At 37.1% G+C, this 19,722-nt stretch overlaps 3 protein-coding genes, 1 long non-coding RNA gene and 4 other non-coding genes across 10 annotated transcripts; 1 reads left to right on the top strand and 7 right to left on the bottom strand.

Annotated features, from left to right (window-relative positions):
* The first annotated feature begins 247 nt into the window (after positions 1-247).
* Positions 248-2,167, top strand: arl2 (ADP-ribosylation factor-like 2). Its single transcript, XM_058782297.1, has 5 exons — positions 248-457; positions 668-778; positions 1,184-1,346; positions 1,548-1,628; positions 1,732-2,167. The coding sequence occupies exons 1-5, from the start codon at positions 393-395 to the stop codon at positions 1,864-1,866; spliced, it is 555 nt and encodes a 184-aa protein (XP_058638280.1). The 5' UTR covers positions 248-392; the 3' UTR covers positions 1,867-2,167.
* A 622-nt stretch (positions 2,168-2,789) lies between these two features.
* Positions 2,790-6,737, bottom strand: LOC131544530 (uncharacterized). 2 transcript variants are annotated; one of them, XR_009272156.1, is made up of 12 exons: positions 6,676-6,737; positions 6,105-6,150; positions 5,490-5,539; positions 5,264-5,311; positions 5,014-5,060; positions 4,323-4,365; positions 4,098-4,152; positions 3,878-3,904; positions 3,621-3,649; positions 3,322-3,368; positions 3,111-3,134; positions 2,790-2,933 (listed from the first exon to the last, which is right to left on the bottom strand). It is a non-coding gene; the product is annotated as an uncharacterized LOC131544530 (long non-coding RNA). The 2 variants fall into 2 exon arrangements; XR_009272155.1 differs by having other exon boundaries at positions 4,323-4,369; positions 6,676-6,736.
* Positions 3,000-3,064, bottom strand: LOC131545092 (small nucleolar RNA SNORD31). The gene has a single exon (XR_009272330.1). It is a non-coding gene; the product is annotated as a small nucleolar RNA SNORD31 (small nucleolar RNA).
* Positions 3,222-3,291, bottom strand: LOC131545091 (small nucleolar RNA SNORD31). The gene has a single exon (XR_009272329.1). It is a non-coding gene; the product is annotated as a small nucleolar RNA SNORD31 (small nucleolar RNA).
* On the bottom strand, positions 3,446-3,570 carry LOC131545093 (small nucleolar RNA SNORD22). Its single transcript, XR_009272331.1, has one exon. It is a non-coding gene; the product is annotated as a small nucleolar RNA SNORD22 (small nucleolar RNA).
* Positions 4,221-4,285, bottom strand: LOC131545090 (small nucleolar RNA SNORD29). Its single transcript, XR_009272328.1, has one exon. It is a non-coding gene; the product is annotated as a small nucleolar RNA SNORD29 (small nucleolar RNA).
* A 1,271-nt stretch (positions 6,738-8,008) lies between the features above and the next one.
* On the bottom strand, positions 8,009-11,873 carry sb:cb1058 (uncharacterized protein LOC394209 homolog). Of its 2 annotated transcripts, none has more exons than XM_058782818.1 (3): positions 11,734-11,873; positions 9,968-10,610; positions 8,009-8,806 (listed from the first exon to the last, which is right to left on the bottom strand). In XM_058782818.1, the coding sequence occupies exons 2-3, from the start codon at positions 10,565-10,567 to the stop codon at positions 8,654-8,656; spliced, it is 753 nt and encodes a 250-aa protein (XP_058638801.1). In that variant the 5' UTR covers positions 10,568-10,610; positions 11,734-11,873; the 3' UTR covers positions 8,009-8,653. The 2 variants fall into 2 exon arrangements, with proteins under 2 accessions (XP_058638801.1, XP_058638802.1); XM_058782819.1 differs by lacking the exon at positions 11,734-11,873 and adding an exon at positions 10,738-11,669.
* A 1,349-nt stretch (positions 11,874-13,222) lies between these two features.
* On the bottom strand, positions 13,223-19,648 carry b3gat3 (beta-1,3-glucuronyltransferase 3 (glucuronosyltransferase I)). The gene is made up of 5 exons (XM_058782817.1): positions 19,145-19,648; positions 18,901-19,057; positions 17,410-17,764; positions 16,099-16,389; positions 13,223-14,751 (listed from the first exon to the last, which is right to left on the bottom strand). The coding sequence occupies exons 1-5, from the start codon at positions 19,230-19,232 to the stop codon at positions 14,653-14,655; spliced, it is 990 nt and encodes a 329-aa protein (XP_058638800.1). The 5' UTR covers positions 19,233-19,648; the 3' UTR covers positions 13,223-14,652.
* Between the last annotated feature and the right edge of the window lie 74 nt (positions 19,649-19,722).

Here is a 19,722-nt window from a genome sequence, read left to right on the forward strand (position 1 = left end):
ACAAAACTACGTGAGATGACCCTACTTTACAAGAAGTCTTTTTGGTGGAGTTCACTTCAGCTCATATGTTCAGAAAATGCACATAAGGGGGCGCTGTGGAAACAACTGAATTTACGACCACTTTCAGACACGCCCTTGCCGCGGTTCTCCTTCGCCAATAGAAAAGGCCCAAGTATGAATGACAGTTAGAACAGCCAATCATATACCTTCAGCTCCATCTTTACGCACTCTCTAACCAATCATACTTCAACGTGTTCTGTCAACTCATAGTTAACGCTTCCTTGTTTCCGGTATGGCTTTGCACTAAACGCATGTCGCTTTTATTTAGGAAGTTATTTTATGTGTTATTTCGGGTTAAGATCAGTTCAGTGTTTTACATTTAAACGTTCGCGATGGGTTTACTGACGATCTTGAAGAAGATGAAGCACAAGGAGCGCGAAATGCGTCTACTCATGCTGTATCCTTTCACAGAACTGCATTCAAATGAATTCATAGACATACATTTGAAAACAATATTCTTTTTAAACCGCTGTTGTTTTTAAGTTTAATAAAGTACATTCTTACTCTATCCACGAGTGTCAATTACTCAGACAAGACTCGTGTAGTGTAATGTTTTCATTACTCGTGATGCTAACGACTGTTGTGGGTCCTTAACCTTTCTTTATAGTGGTCTTGACAATGCTGGAAAAACAACCATCCTGAAGAAGTTTAACGGCGAAGATGTCAGCACGATCTCTCCAACATTAGGCTTCAACATAAAGACACTCGAGCATAGAGGGTACGACAGAAGTCTGGTTGTGTTATTTATGTTTTGCATAAGTAAGGTTGAGAGCATGATTAGATGCTAACTTTTAATGAAACCAATTGTCAAAAAGGCTATATATATATATATATACACATATGAAGAGTTCAGATGCAAAAGCTTCTAAGTGCAGTCTGAAATTTTCATCTAAAATTAGCATTTTTATCAGGCTCCTATGTTTAGGTTCAGTAATTTTACTCTTAATGGCAATGTATAGGTCATTTTCTATGCAATTAAAGTGAAATAACTGAACATAAATATAGGAGAGAGATAGAGAATGTGCAGATATACGAACTGTTTGTTTACCAATGTTACTTTGATGCATAACCAAGTGCATTATTTTTGTATTTTTGCTTGTCTTTTCCTTCACGCTGAGACTAGGTTTAAGCTGAATATCTGGGATGTGGGTGGCCAAAAGTCATTGAGGTCATACTGGAGGAATTATTTTGAGAGTACAGATGGACTGGTGTGGGTAGTGGACAGCGCTGACAGATTGAGAATGGAGGACTGCATGAAAGAGCTGAATATTTTATTACTAGAGGAGGTGAGATGACCAATATCTTTACTTGGACTTATACAGAGTTTGAAATTAAATGGCCAGATTTTGACATTTCTTTACTCAGCATCTTTTAGTGAACATAAAAGGCCTCATAGTTTTGAATCAAGGGTGTTGTTGAATAAAATGTAATGTGTGGGTTTTTCTGTATACATTACACTTTACGATTAATGCATTTCTCTTCAATAGCGATTAGCAGGAGCCACTCTGTTAGTTTTTGCCAACAAACAGGACCTACCTGGTGCTTTATCAAAAGATGCCATTCGAGAGGTGAGTCTTTTGTTAAAAAGGGACTGTCATTTTTATTTTAATGAAACTGCCTTGCTGCTGGAGGAATCTGTGAATATGCTCTTGTTTTCTGAATGTTGTCCAGGTTTTATCCCTTGATGACATTAAGACCCATCACTGGTGCATTGTGGGATGCAGTGCTGTTACGGGTGAGAACCTGCTAACAGGTGTGGACTGGTTACTTGATGATATAGCAGCTCGGATCTTCACAGCTGACTGATGGACTGAATGTTTTAACACATTTTGGAGATGGACAAAAAAAAAAAATCTTGTTGGATTGAAAGTGTATGCAATGCAAATGTTTTTCAAATGGATGTCCAAGTAGCTGTACTACCAACAGGTAGTGTTTTTGAAAGCCTACAAAGAAAGCCATTTGCTTTAAAAGGTTGGAAATGGAAGCTATTAAATTTTCCTTGTATACTGTTCAACACCACTTGTAACTAGCTCTCGAGTGTTCAGCTGCATTAAGATACAAGTCTGCCAAGAATACACTCTGCTTCCACAAATCTGGTCTCTGGTCATTTTTTTCTATTACAATTGCTGTGGTCTTTTTCCTGCTGTTTAAAGTAATTACAGGTCCGGCTCCTGCTTTCCTCTTTGATCTAGAGGATGACTGCTTCTCATCTAGCCACGTTTAATTGATAATATTCATGAATATATCTCCCCCCCCCATCATAATTAAAATGCCCTTTAATGGGTAGCAACCTTATTTTTGCTTTTTAGTCCTTAGCTCAGTTTGTTCAAGTAGTTGTATTAATTTAAATCTTCTCAGAGAAACGCAAGTTTGTTTCTATCGAGAAATTGATGCTCAATTAACTGATTAATGTGATGCTTTCTCATACAAATCTGAGCCTGTTGAGTAACCACTTTCTGGTGTGACAAAAGGAGCCTTTTAAGTGAACATTAAAAAAAATCATGACCTAAGACCGAACACTACTTCTAGTGCTGTGAGAATGAAGCTTTACATACCAACACCATTAAGCTCTATAAGTCTGAATTATTTTTGTTGGATCGTGTTGCATAAAGCTTAAGCTGAATTGCATTGTAAAGTGGCACATCTCCATTTAAATCACTGAAAATCCCTGCCACAAACATGAAAGCAAAAGGTGATGACTTGGACACAACTGTACTTGAAACAGCAAATTCAAATAGCCATTTATTTCGCAATCTTAGAAATAAACTACAAAAAAATAAGTTCTGGCAGTCATTAACACCAGTCAACACTTCAGTCCAGCAGATCTGTAGCACAGGGATGAACATCGGGCTTCAGCCAGCTCAACTTCTGACCTGGGGAAGGGGAAATAAAGTAAGTGTCACGAAGTCTCTTAAACCAGTACATTTAAATTGTCTAAATTTAAATCAGAACTATCAATCAGTCATAACATATCAGACTGGGGCGATATAAGTCATCAGTTAAAAAGTAATACAACTAATAAACTAACAAGCCAACAACAAAATACAAACCTTTAAAAAGGTCAGTCCATGGAACTATTTGGTGTGGGGGGGGGGGGAGAGAGAAGAGGAATTAATAAATTAACAAGTTTCACAAGTACAAATTTTAAATGAAACCATTTACTGAGGTCAGAGTAATACCATTCAGTCAGATGAATCAGACTGGGGCGGTAACTAAGTCATCACACCTACTAGTTCACATGTAAGGTGGTGAAAAACATACCAGATTCAGTATTCAAGGGAGCAGAACTTGAAAAATCCACTGCAGTCCTGCAAGAAATCAATGAGGGGAAGAGAAAAAGTTAGGGAACACATGAAATGGAAAAATGATCTACACTAAAGCTAGTCCTTCTCAGACTGTTGGTAACCCCAACAAGTCATCCCCTTGTTGCCCAGGCAACACCAGTGGGTTCACCTTTTCAGGTTCTGGTATTGACAGGGCGTAAGACGTGCGCAAGTTACATCATAAAAGGACCAGCTGCAGTAGTTGGTCATTTTGTTTATTAGGAACCGAATTCTCACCTGTGAATTCACCACATCAGGTGTGCCACCTATAGGTTAAGAAACAAAATAAGAAATCTTCAGATGGGAGAGCTACACAAATGCAAATACACAAATGCCAAATCTGTAACATCAGTAAGCTTAATTTATCAGCAGGACTTCAGACGAACGAGACTAAAGATCATCATAGGTTACAGATGGAATTGAGCACAGAGAGGTACAAGTTTACTAAAGAGGGACTATTTCAATGGAATGACATGGTAAGTGCGTATTCTTACCTGTTGAGTGTACTACAGGTATGCAACCTTTTAGGAGAGAAAGCAAATCTGGGTGTCACTTCAGATACAAGGAGCATGCAAGATGTAGGTGAACCATGTACTGTAACGTCATTAATAAAGATTTCTCAACAGGATTTCAGACGAACGAGATTCAAAAAAATAATCATACATTACAGAGTAACGGCATTAAGTAGTAGCACATAGGAACCGGTAACCTTACCTAATAATCACCAAAGGAGTTCAGCCACTCAATCTTGGACAAACCCAAACAAGCCCTGTCGAGTCAGGAGGAATGATGTCAGACACAGTCATATGTAAAATCAGAATGATAAACAGCCAATAAATCTCTCAGATGTTCGTTACTTTTCACATAGGATCAAAGTGAGCTAAGTATCTTCATCACAGAGACAGAGCAGAACACTGCATTTAAAATAAACAGACGTACCTTGGGAGTTGCAGGTCCTTGGTGAGAGCTCATTGTGCAGACACTACCTAAGAGACAAAGCTTTATTAAAACTAGAGAGAAACAAAACCAGGTTTATCACAGTCTGATCAGGGTTCTGGGGGCTATGACACCATGGGGCAAGAAAGCGGTCTAGATAAAGGAACACTCCACTGCCGTACCATGGGTGCAGCAGATGCAATGATATTACGCAGTGCTTGAAAGTAGCCCCCAACTAGGTAACTAGTTATGATATAGCTGGAGACTGCCTTGAGGCACTGCGTAATATCACTGCACCTGCTGCACCCACGGTACAGCAGCAAGGTTCCTTGATTAGTACGCCAGAATGGGAGTATAGTTCCTAGCCATATTGGCCTAGAAAGAAATAAACCTACTTTTCCATCAGTCTTAGTATATGGAACTACAGAAGAGTCCAGTTTTAAAGGGGGGGAAAAAAATTAATTCATCATTAAGCGAAATGCTAACGGTCCAATCAGATTCAATGATCTATGCCAAGCTAAAAGTGCTACACCAGACCCAGAGATCAGCTCAATGGATTCAAAAACAGTAAAAATCTCAACTTTAACTCTTGGGCAGTTGGAAAGGGAGCCCATTTTCAAAAATAGGAGAGTGTTCCTTCAGAATAAACCATTCATTCAACAACCATTTCATGGGGAGAAAAAAAAAACCTCACCTGAACATCATTATGGTGCACCATGACCAAAAAAGGTGGGGGGGAACCTAGAAAAATAATAGGCATTGTAAGCACAGCTAGTAGCCACTACTGTTCAAAAGCAAGCACTGTACAGTCATACGGTCTGATCATACTTTGGTGACTAGAATGCCATATGACAAGTGTCGTCCAGTTAAGATAAATGCTTAAATCACTTCAGACAATACAGATATGAAACCTAAACTAACTTTAAACTTGTAAGACTACTTACCAACTCAACCCATGGTCATCAAGCTCTCAAAGTTCATGTGAAGGTGGCCTTAAAATAAACAGTACAATTAGTTACTGCAATAGGGAGGTGACTGGACTCCAGTCATCTGCATCATGTCAGAACAAAAAGTCAAACATCACTGGAATTCAGACATATGCTTGTCTTTGAAATCATCATTTAAGTGTTCAGTCTTAGAAAGAGGACCATCAGCACTTGAAGAGCTTACTTTGAATTTAACAGATCTCAGTCTATTCATCCCAGTGGACAGCACAGAAACTGCAAAAGAGAAAAAAAATAAGTGCTTGCATTCACAAACACAAGCACTAACAATAATGCTTGGCACTGTGTGCTAGATGTCCAATGCTACTCAGTTTAGAACAGTTACATCAAAGCAATTCAGGAAGAGAGAATTCAGAAGTCATCACAGTAGCACTGGATGTCAATTTATACACAGCACACAAATGCTGCAGTTACTTCTTGGGTGTGGTAGACCATAATTCAGACCTAAACCATAGGAGTTTGAGCCTAGATCACTTAAACTCGAGTTCTTTATTATAAAAAGGACCCACACGTTACATTCATGTTATAAAGATGGACTGAAAATCAGTTCGAGCAGTTTAACAGATATTACTGTTCCAGTTAATGGAATTCCTTAAGTCAACAAACTAGCATGTAAATGGCATACAATAATGTAGATGCATTGTGCACGCATAGGGAGCAGTGCTTAACTTAGTATTTTATTAACTGATAGTTATTCAAAAGCGAAACTGGCCAAAAGACACCAATATTAATCGATTTCTAATTTATGTTTTTGGAAAAGTACTATAAAGTGCAACCTTACCTTCCCATGAGCCCATGCACTTCATGCTCATCGTGGGTCAAAACAGCTGCAAAAGAAACAGCACAGTTGAGGCACGTGTTTGCATTGGAAGCTTCCAGAACACGTGGGGTTTAAAGTAAAACTCTTAAAACACAAAGAAAAGCTAAATTCAGGTTAGTCTCTCCTCAGATAAATAAAGTGCAATCACAGTATTTCAGTACAGGTCTGTGAAAGTTATCATCATTGAGAGATCTGGCCAAAGCCTTTAAAAAATAAAATAAAACAGAAGTAAATACGCCTTAGTTACGCTACAGTAACATGTAAACTTCGGTAATAATGGTAAGATTTCAAGTTATAGCAGTAAGTAGGCCAGGATGGTTTTAGATATAAATCCGAGGCTCGTGGGCCAACGGAATGGAAATACCCAGAAGTTTACCTTCTAAAGGCCTACGGACTGAAATAAACGTTTCAACGCATACGAAGAAAGAAAACAGGAATATACATATAACTTAAGAAACTTTTGTAGAAAAAGGCGAAATAAAACGCTGAACAACTACACTGCAGTTAACACAGATACAGCGAAACACCTTACCAGAGAAGAAGCTGCTCCAAAATGGACGAAGAGAAGGTCTCGGCGCTTTTTATTCTTGTCACGTTAAATCCACGCCCATTTGACAAACAACCAATGAGGCTACTGGATTACATTAAAGGCGCCAACATTCATTGTGGTTTATGAATTAATATTTATTTAAATAATAAACTGTAACGTTCACTTCGCAAAATGTATGTAAAAACTTGTTATTCTATCTAGTGCATATAATACATTCTATATAGAAAAATAATAGATGCAGCATAGTGAGCCCAGACACTATGAGGCAAAGAGGCAAAATAATGTATAACACAATTAAAAAGTATGACACACGTATACGAGTATCACATACATACGTTTTGTTGCTTGTTGATTTGTAATATAAATAGCAGATGAAAATCATAACTGTGAATTTTTAAGCATCACATTTTCCACTAGATGGCATCATATCTGCACCACCGATACAATGGCAGGTCTACATTTGAAACAGCACAGATACTCACTCTAGTCTACACAATGTTTAATATGACTCTTTTGCTATGTTAACTTTCCTCCTATATATATATATATATATATATATATATATATATATATATATGCAATAGACCTATATTATGTCTGAATTCCAGTGATGTTTGCCTTTTATGTTCTGACATAATGCAGATGACTGGAGTCCAGTCACCTCCCTATTGCAGTAACAAATTGTCTATATGTTAAGGGACTTTGATATATACATATATAATACAGTCCCTGGACCACAAAACCAGTCATAAGGGTCAAATTTACAAAATTGAGATTTATACACCATCTGGAAGCTGAATAAATACGTTTTCCATTGATGTATGGTTTGTTAGGATATGACAATATTTGGCTGAGATACAACTATTTGAAAATCTGGAATCTGGGTGCAAAAAAATCTAAATATTGAGAAAATCGCATTTAAATTTGTCCAAATGAAGCTCTTTGCAATGCATATTACTAATCAAAAATTAAGTTTTAATATATTTACGGTAAGAAATTTACAAAATATCTTCATGGAACATGATCTTTACTTAATGTCCTAATGATTTTTGACATAAAAGAAAAATGGATAATTTTGACCCATACAATGTATTTTTGGCTATTGCTACACATATACCCCAGCGACTTAAGACTGGTTTTGTTGTCAAGGGTCACATATATATTTAAAAAATGTTTTTCATTTAGCTTCACTATTTAGCATATATTTATCTATATTTTGGTCACAAATTTATTTACTTTTGCCGTATGGGAAACAACACAACAGCACTTTTGTGCAGCAGAACAGAATCAAGCCAAACAGATAGATTTTTTCTCACTTTTACATTTTATTATAAGCACTGCTTTGATGTCACAATAAAATAAGATGTTACAAATAAAAATTATCCTACATAACATTAGGAAACTAGCTTCAGCAAGAAAGTTAGAGAAGATAAATAAGTCCAAAGAAAACAAAAGCCATCTTTACTTCATCTCTTGGCTCAGTTATTTATATACTTCACTGCCAGTGATGTTAACTGTTGATGACATTTTTTAAATCCATGAGCTCCCAGTTTTTTGTTTTTTTTAAGAGTTAAGCCTTTGGTAGACTACATAACCTGTAATACACGTTCATGGCCAAAGTACAGGAACTCTACTGTTCACAGCTCACAACATTATCACATCAAATAAAAAAGATCTGTCCATGCTGGATATTAATAGCATAGGCCTCATGTTTTCTCACAAGGGAACAAAGATCAGGTAGACGCCTCTTTAGTTAGCACTGTGATAACAAATTCATACACTGATAAAAAGTTCAAATATTGTCCTTTCATGTCAGGTTACATAATGATCATTTTAAAACAAGATCGATGGCTATCAGTTTTATGCAAGAACAACAATGCATATTAAATATTTGAGCACATTTAAATTAATAAATGAAATTACTCATCAATTTGAAAATACAAATCAGTTTGTTCTACTGTTATCTGAATTCTGCTAAAACACGATTCCTGTTTAATTCAGATTTGTCTGATGGTGTGGATGAAGAGGAGGTTGATGATATAGGTGTCAGTGTCACACTGTACAGATTGGCAACGAAAGTCTCCCATCCTCGACGGAAAGCTCTGTCCACGGACTAAAATTAGAAAAGCAACAATAAATGATAAAGCCAGTTTATCACAGAAAACAACACCCTTTCTATATGAACATACATCACTGTTAATTAGGAAGATGTTTGTTCAGTTCTAGGGTCATTGCTCTGACAGAGAAAGAATGTGCCCTTATTAGCTGAACTAGAGGACAGAATGGAGGTGACAGGGTTGTTTGGTTATTCACATACATTCCTCTAACCAAGGTCACCTTCTGTGCAACTGAAAAGAGTTGTTGTCCCTGTATCACTTGCGTCTGTCCTCTGACCATATAAGTGCAAACAGAAAACTGATAGATGGTTCAAGAAAAGGACTAATAACGAGTAAGGATATAACTATTACTTTTTAGGTAGGGTGGAGAGATGAAAAGGAGAGACAAGCATGGTATATTGCAGCAAATGTAAACAGTTATGGGGCGATGGACCCTAGCAGAAATAAAAGACTGCTTATTTCTGAACAATGCAGAAAAAGGAACTTTACACCACAAGCCTCACTAAAATATCTTCCTCCTTCAAACCATAGATGGTTACAGAGTAACCATAGCCCTGCCTGCTCAAATGACCTTCTAAATAGTATATTCCTTATGAGTTAGGCCTAAATATTATAATTAGATACTGGGATGATGCATGGAACATTGAAGGTATCACAGTTATGTTCGGATTTATTCACAATGAAATTATTATCAAGCAAAATTTGAAAATGGTTTGTAGAATGTCTTTTTTAAGGTGCATAAATGCAATCCAATATTTTGTATTAACTATGGCCATATTAAACACCAATAGCACAAATATGGGAACACATTTCGTTTTTCTAATATTTATAAAATACCACTGCCAAACGCTTAATTTGTATCTTTACACGGTGTTATGTGAACAACCAGTTGTTAACTAATCTAATCTTACGCTTCATTTTAAGCAGTTTGTGTTTGATTCACTAAAAAGAACCGACTCATTAGAGTCATTCGTTCTGACTGCTCGGGTTGCGGGTATGGTTTTATTCACCAAAAAGGACCGTTGCGGCGACGCCGAATATTGCAGTCAGGGTATTTTAGAAGGATACTTCGGCGGAGAACAAAACCTAAAGTTATTGGATTCCGGTTCCGGAATTTTTCGAAATTAATTAAACCAATTCTAAGAACAAAATCTCACCTTGCGATAATTCTTGAGTGTGTTCCTCTTTACAACTTCCATTAACTCTCCATTCAGTTTGTCTTCTGTCTTCTTCTCTTTTCTTGTGTCTTCCATTTCCCGTTTTCCTTCTTTCTTCCCTGATATCAGAATCTGGTCATCAGCATGCTCCCTCTCTGGTTCTGGTTCCTTGCTGTTTCCCAGGGTTTGGGTTGCTGGTGGCACTTCTGGGTTTAGATCTACAGAGGTGGGCTTGTTGGTCTCATTACCAAGTTCTTTTTCTGAGGAAAATTTGTCATATTTTCCCTTCCTGGAGCTCATCCTGCTCCAGCGGCGACTCAGTCTGCTGGGCTTTCTCTTCAGTAAAGTGGTCCCATCGTCATCCATCACACCCTGGTTAAAATCAACCACATTGTCATCTTCTTCTATCCAGCCTGGAGCTGTGCTATTATCTTGGGTGCTCAGGTTTAAGGTTCCTATCTGTTCTTCTGTGGTCTCACTCTCCTTCTGTACATCATCTCCAAACATCTCATCCAAGCGCCCATAGAATCCATTAGCCTTGTCCAGGAACGGAGGAGAACGAGGGGCCTTGTTCTTTCTGGAGCTCCTGCCGATAGTCATGGTCTTATGAACTCAGGGGAAATGTTAATACAGTCTTTGCAATCTAAAGAGGAAGGAAGGAAGAAGGAAACATGTGACTTTGACGTGTGATGGTGGTCATCTGTTAAAATTGTTGGGAAAAGATCAACCATATATTTGTCATGAGAGAATTTACATAAGACATTCCTTACACAATCAAACAAAAGAAGAAGAGCAGCAGCATGCAGGCTTCCTTGGGGCTACTGTTGAAATTAAATCTACATGGCCTGAGGTTTATCTCTCCCCTCCATCCCACATTAATGTGTGTTTATCAGTCACGTCATCATAGGCACACTGTTCAAAGTTCATTCTGTGTGTATACAGCGTATCAGTAAGTCCCTATTTAGGAACAGTGTGTCTCCTAAAATGACAGGCTACTCTCTGCTTTATGACTTTTTGATAAGATGAACTCCAGCCTGTCATTGACTTTGACTCCAGTTGGTCGTGCTGGAACTGCAGCTGGTGCCAAGACAGATGACTGTGACTCAAAATCACTCATAAATATGTCATACTGTGCAGGGATTTACACAGTCATTATTGCACGTTTTTTGTATTATTCATATTAGGACGTGCATTAAGCTGGGCTTTTCAAATATTTTACAAATAGCTGAACTACAAATGAAATGGAACATAAAATTAAGAGCAAATTATGAATATTTTATCACATAAACATTTTAGTAAAGCCCATAACTTACTTATAGGAACTAAAAGTTTTTAAGATATTATACATGGTATTATACGTGCTGAAGACTCCAAAACTTCGGAAATGTTAAGTCAGTATTAGCGGTGTTGTCTTATATTTGAAGGTAGTTCTCAGTACTGGTTTGAAAGTGTCATATATAAAATTCTAAATGTTTCAGTAAAGGTTTTGCTGTTTAAAAGAAAAGGAATTGACTAACTATAGTGTTCAGAGTTAACCATGGGAGTATAATTTGGTATTGTAAATGATAATTTACACAAAAAAGCTGTTTATCTATTGCTATACAAATAAAATGTCTTATCTATCATTTCAGAATCTCAAGGTTGCTTCATAATAAGCTTAAAAATACTTATACACTTAAAGAAAAATAACATACAATGCAAAAATATAAATAACAGAAAAACTAATAACAATAAACTTACATATAAGACAAAAACAAGTGACTTACCTTCTGGCTGTTGACTCGAGTGACTCTGCTCTCACTCGCTCTCTGTGTTCTGGGCCCAACTCACCTTACTCTGACACACACAATTGTCACGCTGTCTGAACCTGTCGTCACTCAAGCACACTAATACCTCCCTCTCTCTCTCTCGGTTTCTGTTTCATTTAATTAACTGAAGAAGGGAAGCAGCCTACAAAAAATACAAAATGCTAAGTATCAGCCAACTCAGACCTAAATAAGTTGCAAAATTTTACTGCGCAAGTTGTAAAGTTGTAAGTATAATTGTTACCAAGAACCATATTCAAAAGAACTGACTCACCTGAGCAGGACTCTTAAATGTGTTTTTGGGATTATTCACTGGGTGGGAACATGATGCACTGTGAGCGATTTCCATTTCCAAAAGGAATACTAATCCACTGAACTCTTACTGTACACAACACACCACACATACTCGTACCACAATGTTCCCAAATGCTCTTGGTTATTTACATGTTTTTCCCCCTCAAACTAATGTTGGAATACATAAAGAGGGTAAAACAAGGATCTCAAAATACAAAAGTGACAGTGATGGAAAAAGAATGATTGCAATAAATACCTGGAAACATTAGGTGTGGCCTCTAAACGTCTGCTACAGGGTAATACTTAAGAACGTGCATGTAATTGTACGTCGGAGTGATGTCTAAAAATCTGTCTTTGGATCTCATGCGTTCTTTAAAATAATTTAAACAACAGTAGTTTTGAAGAATTGTCTATCCTTATGCAACTTCTTCCAGATAAAAAAAAAAAAGTCTGAAGAAGAGTTAAGGTCATTGCCCAGTGGCGACGGCCCCTCCGGGATATACAAAAACAGCTGTTTCACAGGTGTGATTGCCCTACAGATGTGAGGACACAGGATGCTGAAATACTACTGAGTCATTATAAGGAGGGACTACTGTCTGGTTGTTCATTCCTTGTGGTTTCTAGAACTCACATGGCATGACCTTCATATATAGTCAAAGATCAGCAAACTCGTAAAAAGGTGAGAAATTGTCTGTTCAGGATGGCTCTGAATTAGACATGCCATTTAAAAATACCTGAGAAAAATATGAACATCAAGGTAACATGCTTCTAGGGGCCTTGACATGATGGTCATTTGACATTCAGAAATAAATTAAGTTTTTTTAAAATTCTGATTCATTTCCAGAATTTAAATTTAATTTTACCTGTGGTAGCAAGCAGAGTGCAGAATTGAAAATTTTATTTAGAAATTAAAGTCAAAGTCAAGACAAACTTTGAATGCTGGCTTGGCAAAGCCTAATTTGAATGTTTTTAAAGATTTGAAGGTCTATACGCTTTGTGGATAGATTGATAGATCCACTTTTTCAGCTGTATTTATCCCATAGGGATATTTTGTTAAAGAGTCATAAACCATGAACCAAACCAATCAGCTAGAAGGTGAATCACAGCATTACAAACTTTGATTTGATACAAAAAACAAAGGTACAAAACTGAGTACTTGACAGCTTTAATGAGGGATAGAATGAGAAATATAAAACTACTGACCTAAAGATTTACATTAATGCATTTGACAGACATTTTTATCCAAAGCAACTTACACTGCATTCACATTTTATCAGTTCTTGCTTGGTTCTCCCCTGGGAATTAAATCCATAACCTTGGCATTGCTAGCACCATGCTCTACTGTTCGAGCTACAGGAGAATGTTTTAAAGGTTATAAAGTAACAATATATTTTACATTTATTGCAAAATGTACATATATATACACAAATATTTAAGTCGCTCGTTAATGCAGGGAGACTCTACTAAGATGGCAATATTTACATGTTGCAATTCTTTTGCAGAATCATGGGTAATGTAGTTTTTTCAACAGGAATCCCACTGTTGAACATGATTATTTACAAAGTAAGTAATAATGTGGGCTGATGGCTTCATCAAAAGCATGTAACAACCTCAATATGAACAAACTCATCTGTCTTTAAAAGTTTACACGTTATCGTTAAAATCTAAATGTTCAACTTCCATAACTGGACTTTTGCACTCTATTTAACTTCCTCTGAGTTGTGGCCAATTCAATTCACTTGAACTGGCAGAGAGACAATTCTTCCAGCTTGACATCTTGCATCTTTACATTCTTAACATTCGGGTTCAGTAAAACATGTCGATTTTTAAAGCAATAAACTTTCCCAGCAGATGGAATCTGACAAACTGTCCTAAAACCGTAACACCCTAGTATTGATGATGTGCAAAAGAATTGTAAATGTTTTCACTCTTTGTTTCACAGGGTCAGGTTACCTCATCTGTACTTTACACTGTCACCTGAAGCTTTACCAGTGCCACGTACCCAACATGCCACTGGATTAAAGATAAGCACACCATTGTGATTCAACAAAGATTGTTAATGGCATAAATAGACACCATATCTGACCTATTTATATCCTCCATTTATCAGTGAAGAAAACAATTATCATAGAATTTAAGACTTTATGTGCAGACATAAGATAAGATACACCTAGACTGAAGGTAACAGAGACATGGACAGCATAGACACAATGTGTTCACATTATAAATATATTCCAAGCAAGCCTCACACTATACAATTACATTTCTAATCTATAAATACAAGCTCATCTTATTTATTAATACCATATGTAAAATTCTCTTTAAATACTGTTCAAGTGTACCAATGATAAGGACGGTTTATGTGATGCAAGAAATGCATTTTCTTTTAGGTTCCTTTGCTTCTGTCTCTTGCACTTTTTTTTATCCCTGCATTCATCACTTCCTTTCCTCATTCCTCATGTCTTTGGTGTGTGGCCGAGAAATCACACTTTATAATTTCACCTCTTGCCATATAAGAGAATCTGTTTGGCACAGTGGAAGTGTGGATGTTTGGTGAAGTTCAGGCATGTTCTGAGGAGGTGGTGCTTACACCTCCACATCCGGATCTGAACCCATCCCTTGCTTCTGCAAAGCGTCTTCCCTCTTCATCTTTGGCTTCTCAGTTCGGGTGTGCCACACCAGAACCTGAGCAAGAGCAAAATCATTTCAATAGTAAATAAAGGAAAAGATGACCCAAAAAAAAGTCATCGTTTACTCACTCTTACGTCATTCCAAAAAAGGCTGGGCAAAGAATAAGAGATTAACAACTGGCTCCCTTCCAGCTCATGAGGTGGAATTAAAAATGAATTGTCCACACAGGAATTTGAAATGGAATTTACTGAATAACAATTCAGAGAAATAGGTCATGGCTTTCATAAATCAAACTGGAATTTAAAAATGTATTTCTAAATGCACACAACCCTGCTTAAAACAACCTCTTGTCTGCCATAGTTCTCAAATCTCATTAGGTTCTTGCATGTCACATCACTGATCACAATTTGTTAATTGCAATAAAGCTGAAATAAAAAAAAACTAATCTAAATATTATATGAATTAAGTGAAAATTTGAAATGTTGCCTCGCCAACTAATTGAAATAAGTTTAAATTGAAATTACTAACAGAATAAATAAACTAACACTGAAATAAATAAATGAAAATTATTTAGAAAAAAACTAATAAAAATGGCAAACTGAACAAAATTAAACTATATAATTCTAAATAAAAACTACAACGTGAACATACATGAACAAAAAAAAATTCCATTCCAATGCGCTACTTTTCCATTGTTTTTCTTTGTAAACACGCTTGACGGACTTGCATGACATTGCGCTCGCCTCTCGCATCTTTTGCAGCACATCGTACATGAGCGCTGTGTTTTTAAGATGCCGTGTCAAGTTAAAAGAATTTCAACTTTTACACGCAGCGCCGCTCATCAATGTCAGTTCCAAAGCAGTGGACCAATCAGAAGAACTCGGAGGCAGGGCAACTGTTTTTTTCTGTGTGAATGGCCCCTTAGTATGGAAAAGTGTTACTCTGACATTCTTTTGCTCATATAACAGAAGATAATATGTGGTCGAAATAAAATAATAACATTTATGGAGAACTGTTCATTTTTAAAAAAAAATTTTAAGATTTATTTTTGGCATTTTTGCCTTTATTATGATAGGACAGATCAGAGCTGACAGGAAGCGAAGTGGGAGAGAGAGAGGGGCGGGATCGGGAAAGGTCCTTGAGTTGGGATTCGAACTCGGGACACCTGTAGCACAACAGCGCTGTATGTCGGTGCTGACGAAAACCGTTCATTTTAAAGCTTCAGTTTCAGCTTCATTTTACAGCTCAGTCTCTGTTGAACAGAACTATTTTCCGTTCCTGCATGACAATGCAAACGAATTTATAAGTGTAAAATATGATGTTTAAGGTCATGTTGCATTATCTTAACATGCACAAATGCTGGTTAATCACCAAACACTAGGAACAGAATAAAGGAGCTACCTTAGTGCACAGGTCTGCTTTGGGTTCAAGGTCATCCATAGTAACCAGGTGCTGAAGGAAACTACTTTCCAGGAAGCCCATCTGAGCATCACCGTCAAACCGTGCTTGGGGACTGGTCAGGACAAACCTCAGGGACACAGCAAAACCAGCCATGTCGATGGGGAATGGGCGGTTGGGACGCCAGCCAGTGTGGAAACGCACAACCTTCCCATCCTCAACCACGGGCCGCTCAAACTTCATCCCACCCACCAGACCCACAGGCCACACAGACACACGGTATGTGTACCGCATCTGAGGGTGACAGGAAGAAGAAAAAAAAAAAAAAAAAAAGAGTTAAATAATGACACAGAAACACTTTCTGTCCATATGTTTGTAGGCAAAGACTATGTACAGAAACAACAACACGGTTTTGAGAAGGAGTTTGATTACATCTCCAAATTAGAACATCTGACACATCTGTTACACCTCAATACAACCGAAGCACAGCTCCATCTGGAGGTTTAACAAGAAAACTCCCATGGAAAGACTCGTGAAATTATCTCATGTTCAGTTTTCACTGCAATTCGTAAACAATATGTAATTACATCTGTATAAGTATAGCATTTAAATCTAGTATTAAACATTTTAATACCCTTTTCTACATATCAGAAAAATAGAATTGATTTTAAAATAACATCCAATGTTTGAAAAATAAGACACATTGAGGTACAGAAATTATGGAGTGATAAAACCATTTTAGTGAATTATTATTTAAGTGAATAAATGTTTTTAAAAAATGTAATGTTTGAAAATATTTGTAGAAACAATTTTCAGTTTTCACAAATTCAACAAATTTTCCCACAAAACTAATTTTAGACAAAGCAAAACATTTAAGCCTTTTGAACAAAATGAACAAATTCATTCAAGTGTGTCAAAACATTTTACTCGTAACATACACAAGCATTCAAAAGTTTGAGGTCAGTAAGATTAAAAAAAATAATAATAATAATTTATACTTATATTCAGCAAGGACGCGACATATAATTATAAGTATAATGTTCTTTCTGTTCTTTTGAACTTTTTCACAATAATATTAGGTAGCACAAAAGCTTCACCATCGAAAAGGAATAAATTTAATTTGAAAACATACTGACAAATTCACAATCAATAAAACAATATTTCACAATATTACAGTTTTACTTTATTGCTTTATCAAATAAATGCAGCCTTGAGTATAAGAAACCTTTTAAAAAAATTAAAAATAAATAAAAAAATCTTACCAACCCCATTCTTTTGAACGGCAGTGTATATTTAACCATTAAAACCCCTCACCTCTTCAAAAAGCTGCAGGCTGTATGTGTTGTCATCATCGGCAAAGTACACCACAGCCTCCTCGAGGGCAGCCGCTTCCTTTCCTTTAGCAGCAGAGCCCATCTCCCTGAGCCAGCGCAGACCCTCGTTCCTCTGCTCAGCCCCCCGGGGCTTCAGCCAGCTGGGATCTCCCTCCTGCAGCTTCCTGTCTTTGGGGGTCAGCTTGTATAGATGGGTGTAGGTCAAGCCAGACGCAGCCAGGAAGTCTGTGACCAGTGGAGTCGGCTGAGGAGCGTCCTCTACCACGATCCAGTGCAGCTGAGGAACATGGAGGAAGGTGTGGGACAAACGAGTGAGCTCAGCTTTCTGCACCAGTCTGGAGAGAGAAAAAGAGCGGGATTAAATTTCATATAGTTTGGCGTGACATTCCTCAAACTATTTTTATTCTTATCCACAAAACATGCCATTCATTCACCTCATTTTGGAGAGATTTCAAGGCCTAAGGGGCCATGCAGCATTGCATTAAAAAAGCAATGGCATGCAGGGCAGTGGAACAAAAAAGCACAAGGCTTAGGCATGCATTTATTTTCTTCAAGTTTTACTTGAGCTCCACCTTTTGTAGAATAGCATGTCATGTGCAAGACACTGCAAAAGACACAAGACTCAAAGTCTGTTTAGTACATGTTTGCATAAAAAAAATTATGAAGCCCAGCACATGACATGCAGACAAAAATATATTTATATAAAAATATCTAATTAAAAATTTGTCCCAGAACTTATTCATTTGTTGAACAGTTCCCTCATTGCATTTAAATTGTGGCCACGCACCTCTCAAACATGTTTGTCCAGCACATGCTTACAATCATGCAAAAGCAGCTCAGTGAATGCAAAAATGTGTTCTGTGTGCACGGCCCCTTAAAATGTTCACCATTCAAAATGTAACTGTAATCAATATTTGCAACGCTATTTACTTTGTTACATTTATATACACACACACACACACCTGCACACTGAAGAGAGATTAGATATTAATGACAAAATCTGACTTAGTTCCATAATTTACTTCTTTTGAACAGTATGTTGCAAAGAATCAGTTCAAAATGATTCAGTCATTCTTTACTGTCCCGGTATAATTACATCTTCACGTAGTCCCTGATATCATATATCATGTTTTACAACATTACAGTAAAGCGGTCACAGATTTTCTCTTATGTTTTATTAACAATGGTATTTGCATTTTCTTTGTCCTTGTCAGTTTGTTGCAGTCACTCACCACTGAGCTAAAATACTTTGAATGTGAAATAAAGTAAGTTTTATAAATGCAAATCATATTTAGTTTTAATTAAATTTCACACCTCTTGGCTGAAGAGATTTTTGAATGCTAAACTCCAACGAAATCTTAAATCTATTCAATTGCTGCCATGCAAGCACTAAAATTTCCTTCTGCAAAACATTCTGAATGAAAGACATTCCTGCATCATTGTAATTTTGAAAAAAAAGCTACTTGCATACCTTGCATATGTGGGTGTTATCACATAAATTTTGGGCACATCAGTCTTCTTTGACAGCTCTGTTTTGATGTGTTCCTGCAGCTTCTGCAGCTCTCCTCTCAGCTGAGAGATCTGCTGATCTTTAGACAAGTCATGATCTCTACAGTCACAGCGCTGACCTGCACATAAGAATCAATGGCTTGCTCAAAAATGAATGATTCAAGGATGAATGAACAAGGTAATGATGCTAGTGATTCCAGTCTTACCCAGCTGCATCAGCGCATAGATGAGTCCTAGCAGTGACACCATGAAGTACAGGACAAACACAGTCTTTAGCTTCAGTCTCATTCTCATGATGACCTGCTGATGCTGAAATCAACTCTGATGGAGGACGAGGAAAACCGGTGATCATGGAGACAACCCATGTGAATGCATTATAACAGCCACGACTATCGCTTAGCGAGAAAAAGAAGAGATGGTTTGCAGATTCCCAAATACTCCCAGTGCATCCAGTGACAATAAGATCAGATATCTTGATTTTAGCTGTTTCAAATGCAGCACATATGAATTTCCTGTTACAGCAGAGTTTAATTAATGTATTTGAATATATTATATATAAATTTAAAGCTGAGATGAATAAATCCTTTCCGGTCGCTTCATTATGTGTATTACAGACAGCGTTATGCGTCTCTGTGCATACTAGTGAAGTGCACTATGTACAGCCACCCCATTCATCACTGCGCACTACCAACAACTTCCGCTTCGTGCAACACAGTCAATGATCTCCCGAAGCATGGAAATAAAGCATAGTTCCGCCATCTGACATTTGTATCACATTTTTACC

This window comes from Onychostoma macrolepis, chromosome 07, assembly GCF_012432095.1.
Source record: "Onychostoma macrolepis isolate SWU-2019 chromosome 07, ASM1243209v1, whole genome shotgun sequence".
Taxonomy (NCBI): Eukaryota; Metazoa; Chordata; class Actinopteri; order Cypriniformes; family Cyprinidae; genus Onychostoma; species Onychostoma macrolepis.

Coding starts and splice junctions, on each gene's coding strand:
- arl2 (XM_058782297.1), top strand. CDS start 393: ATGGGTTTACTGACGATCTTGAAGAAGATGAAGCACAAGGAGCGCGAA. Junction 1,347..1,547: donor ATATTTTATTACTAGAGGAG/GTGAGATGACCA, acceptor TCTCTTCAATAG/CGATTAGCAGGAGCCACTCT. Junction 1,629..1,731: donor CAAAAGATGCCATTCGAGAG/GTGAGTCTTTTG, acceptor AATGTTGTCCAG/GTTTTATCCCTTGATGACAT.
- sb:cb1058 (XM_058782818.1), bottom strand. CDS start 10,567: ATGACTATCGGCAGGAGCTCCAGAAAGAACAAGGCCCCTCGTTCTCCT. Junction 8,807..9,967: donor CACTCAAGAATTATCGCAAG/GTGAGATTTTGT, acceptor TTCTAATTTTAG/TCCGTGGACAGAGCTTTCCG.
- b3gat3 (XM_058782817.1), bottom strand. CDS start 19,232: ATGAGAATGAGACTGAAGCTAAAGACTGTGTTTGTCCTGTACTTCATG. Junction 17,765..18,900: donor ATAACACCCACATATGCAAG/GTATGCAAGTAG, acceptor TTCTCTCTCCAG/ACTGGTGCAGAAAGCTGAGC. Junction 14,752..16,098: donor AAGCAGACCTGTGCACTAAG/GTAGCTCCTTTA, acceptor GCTCTTGCTCAG/GTTCTGGTGTGGCACACCCG.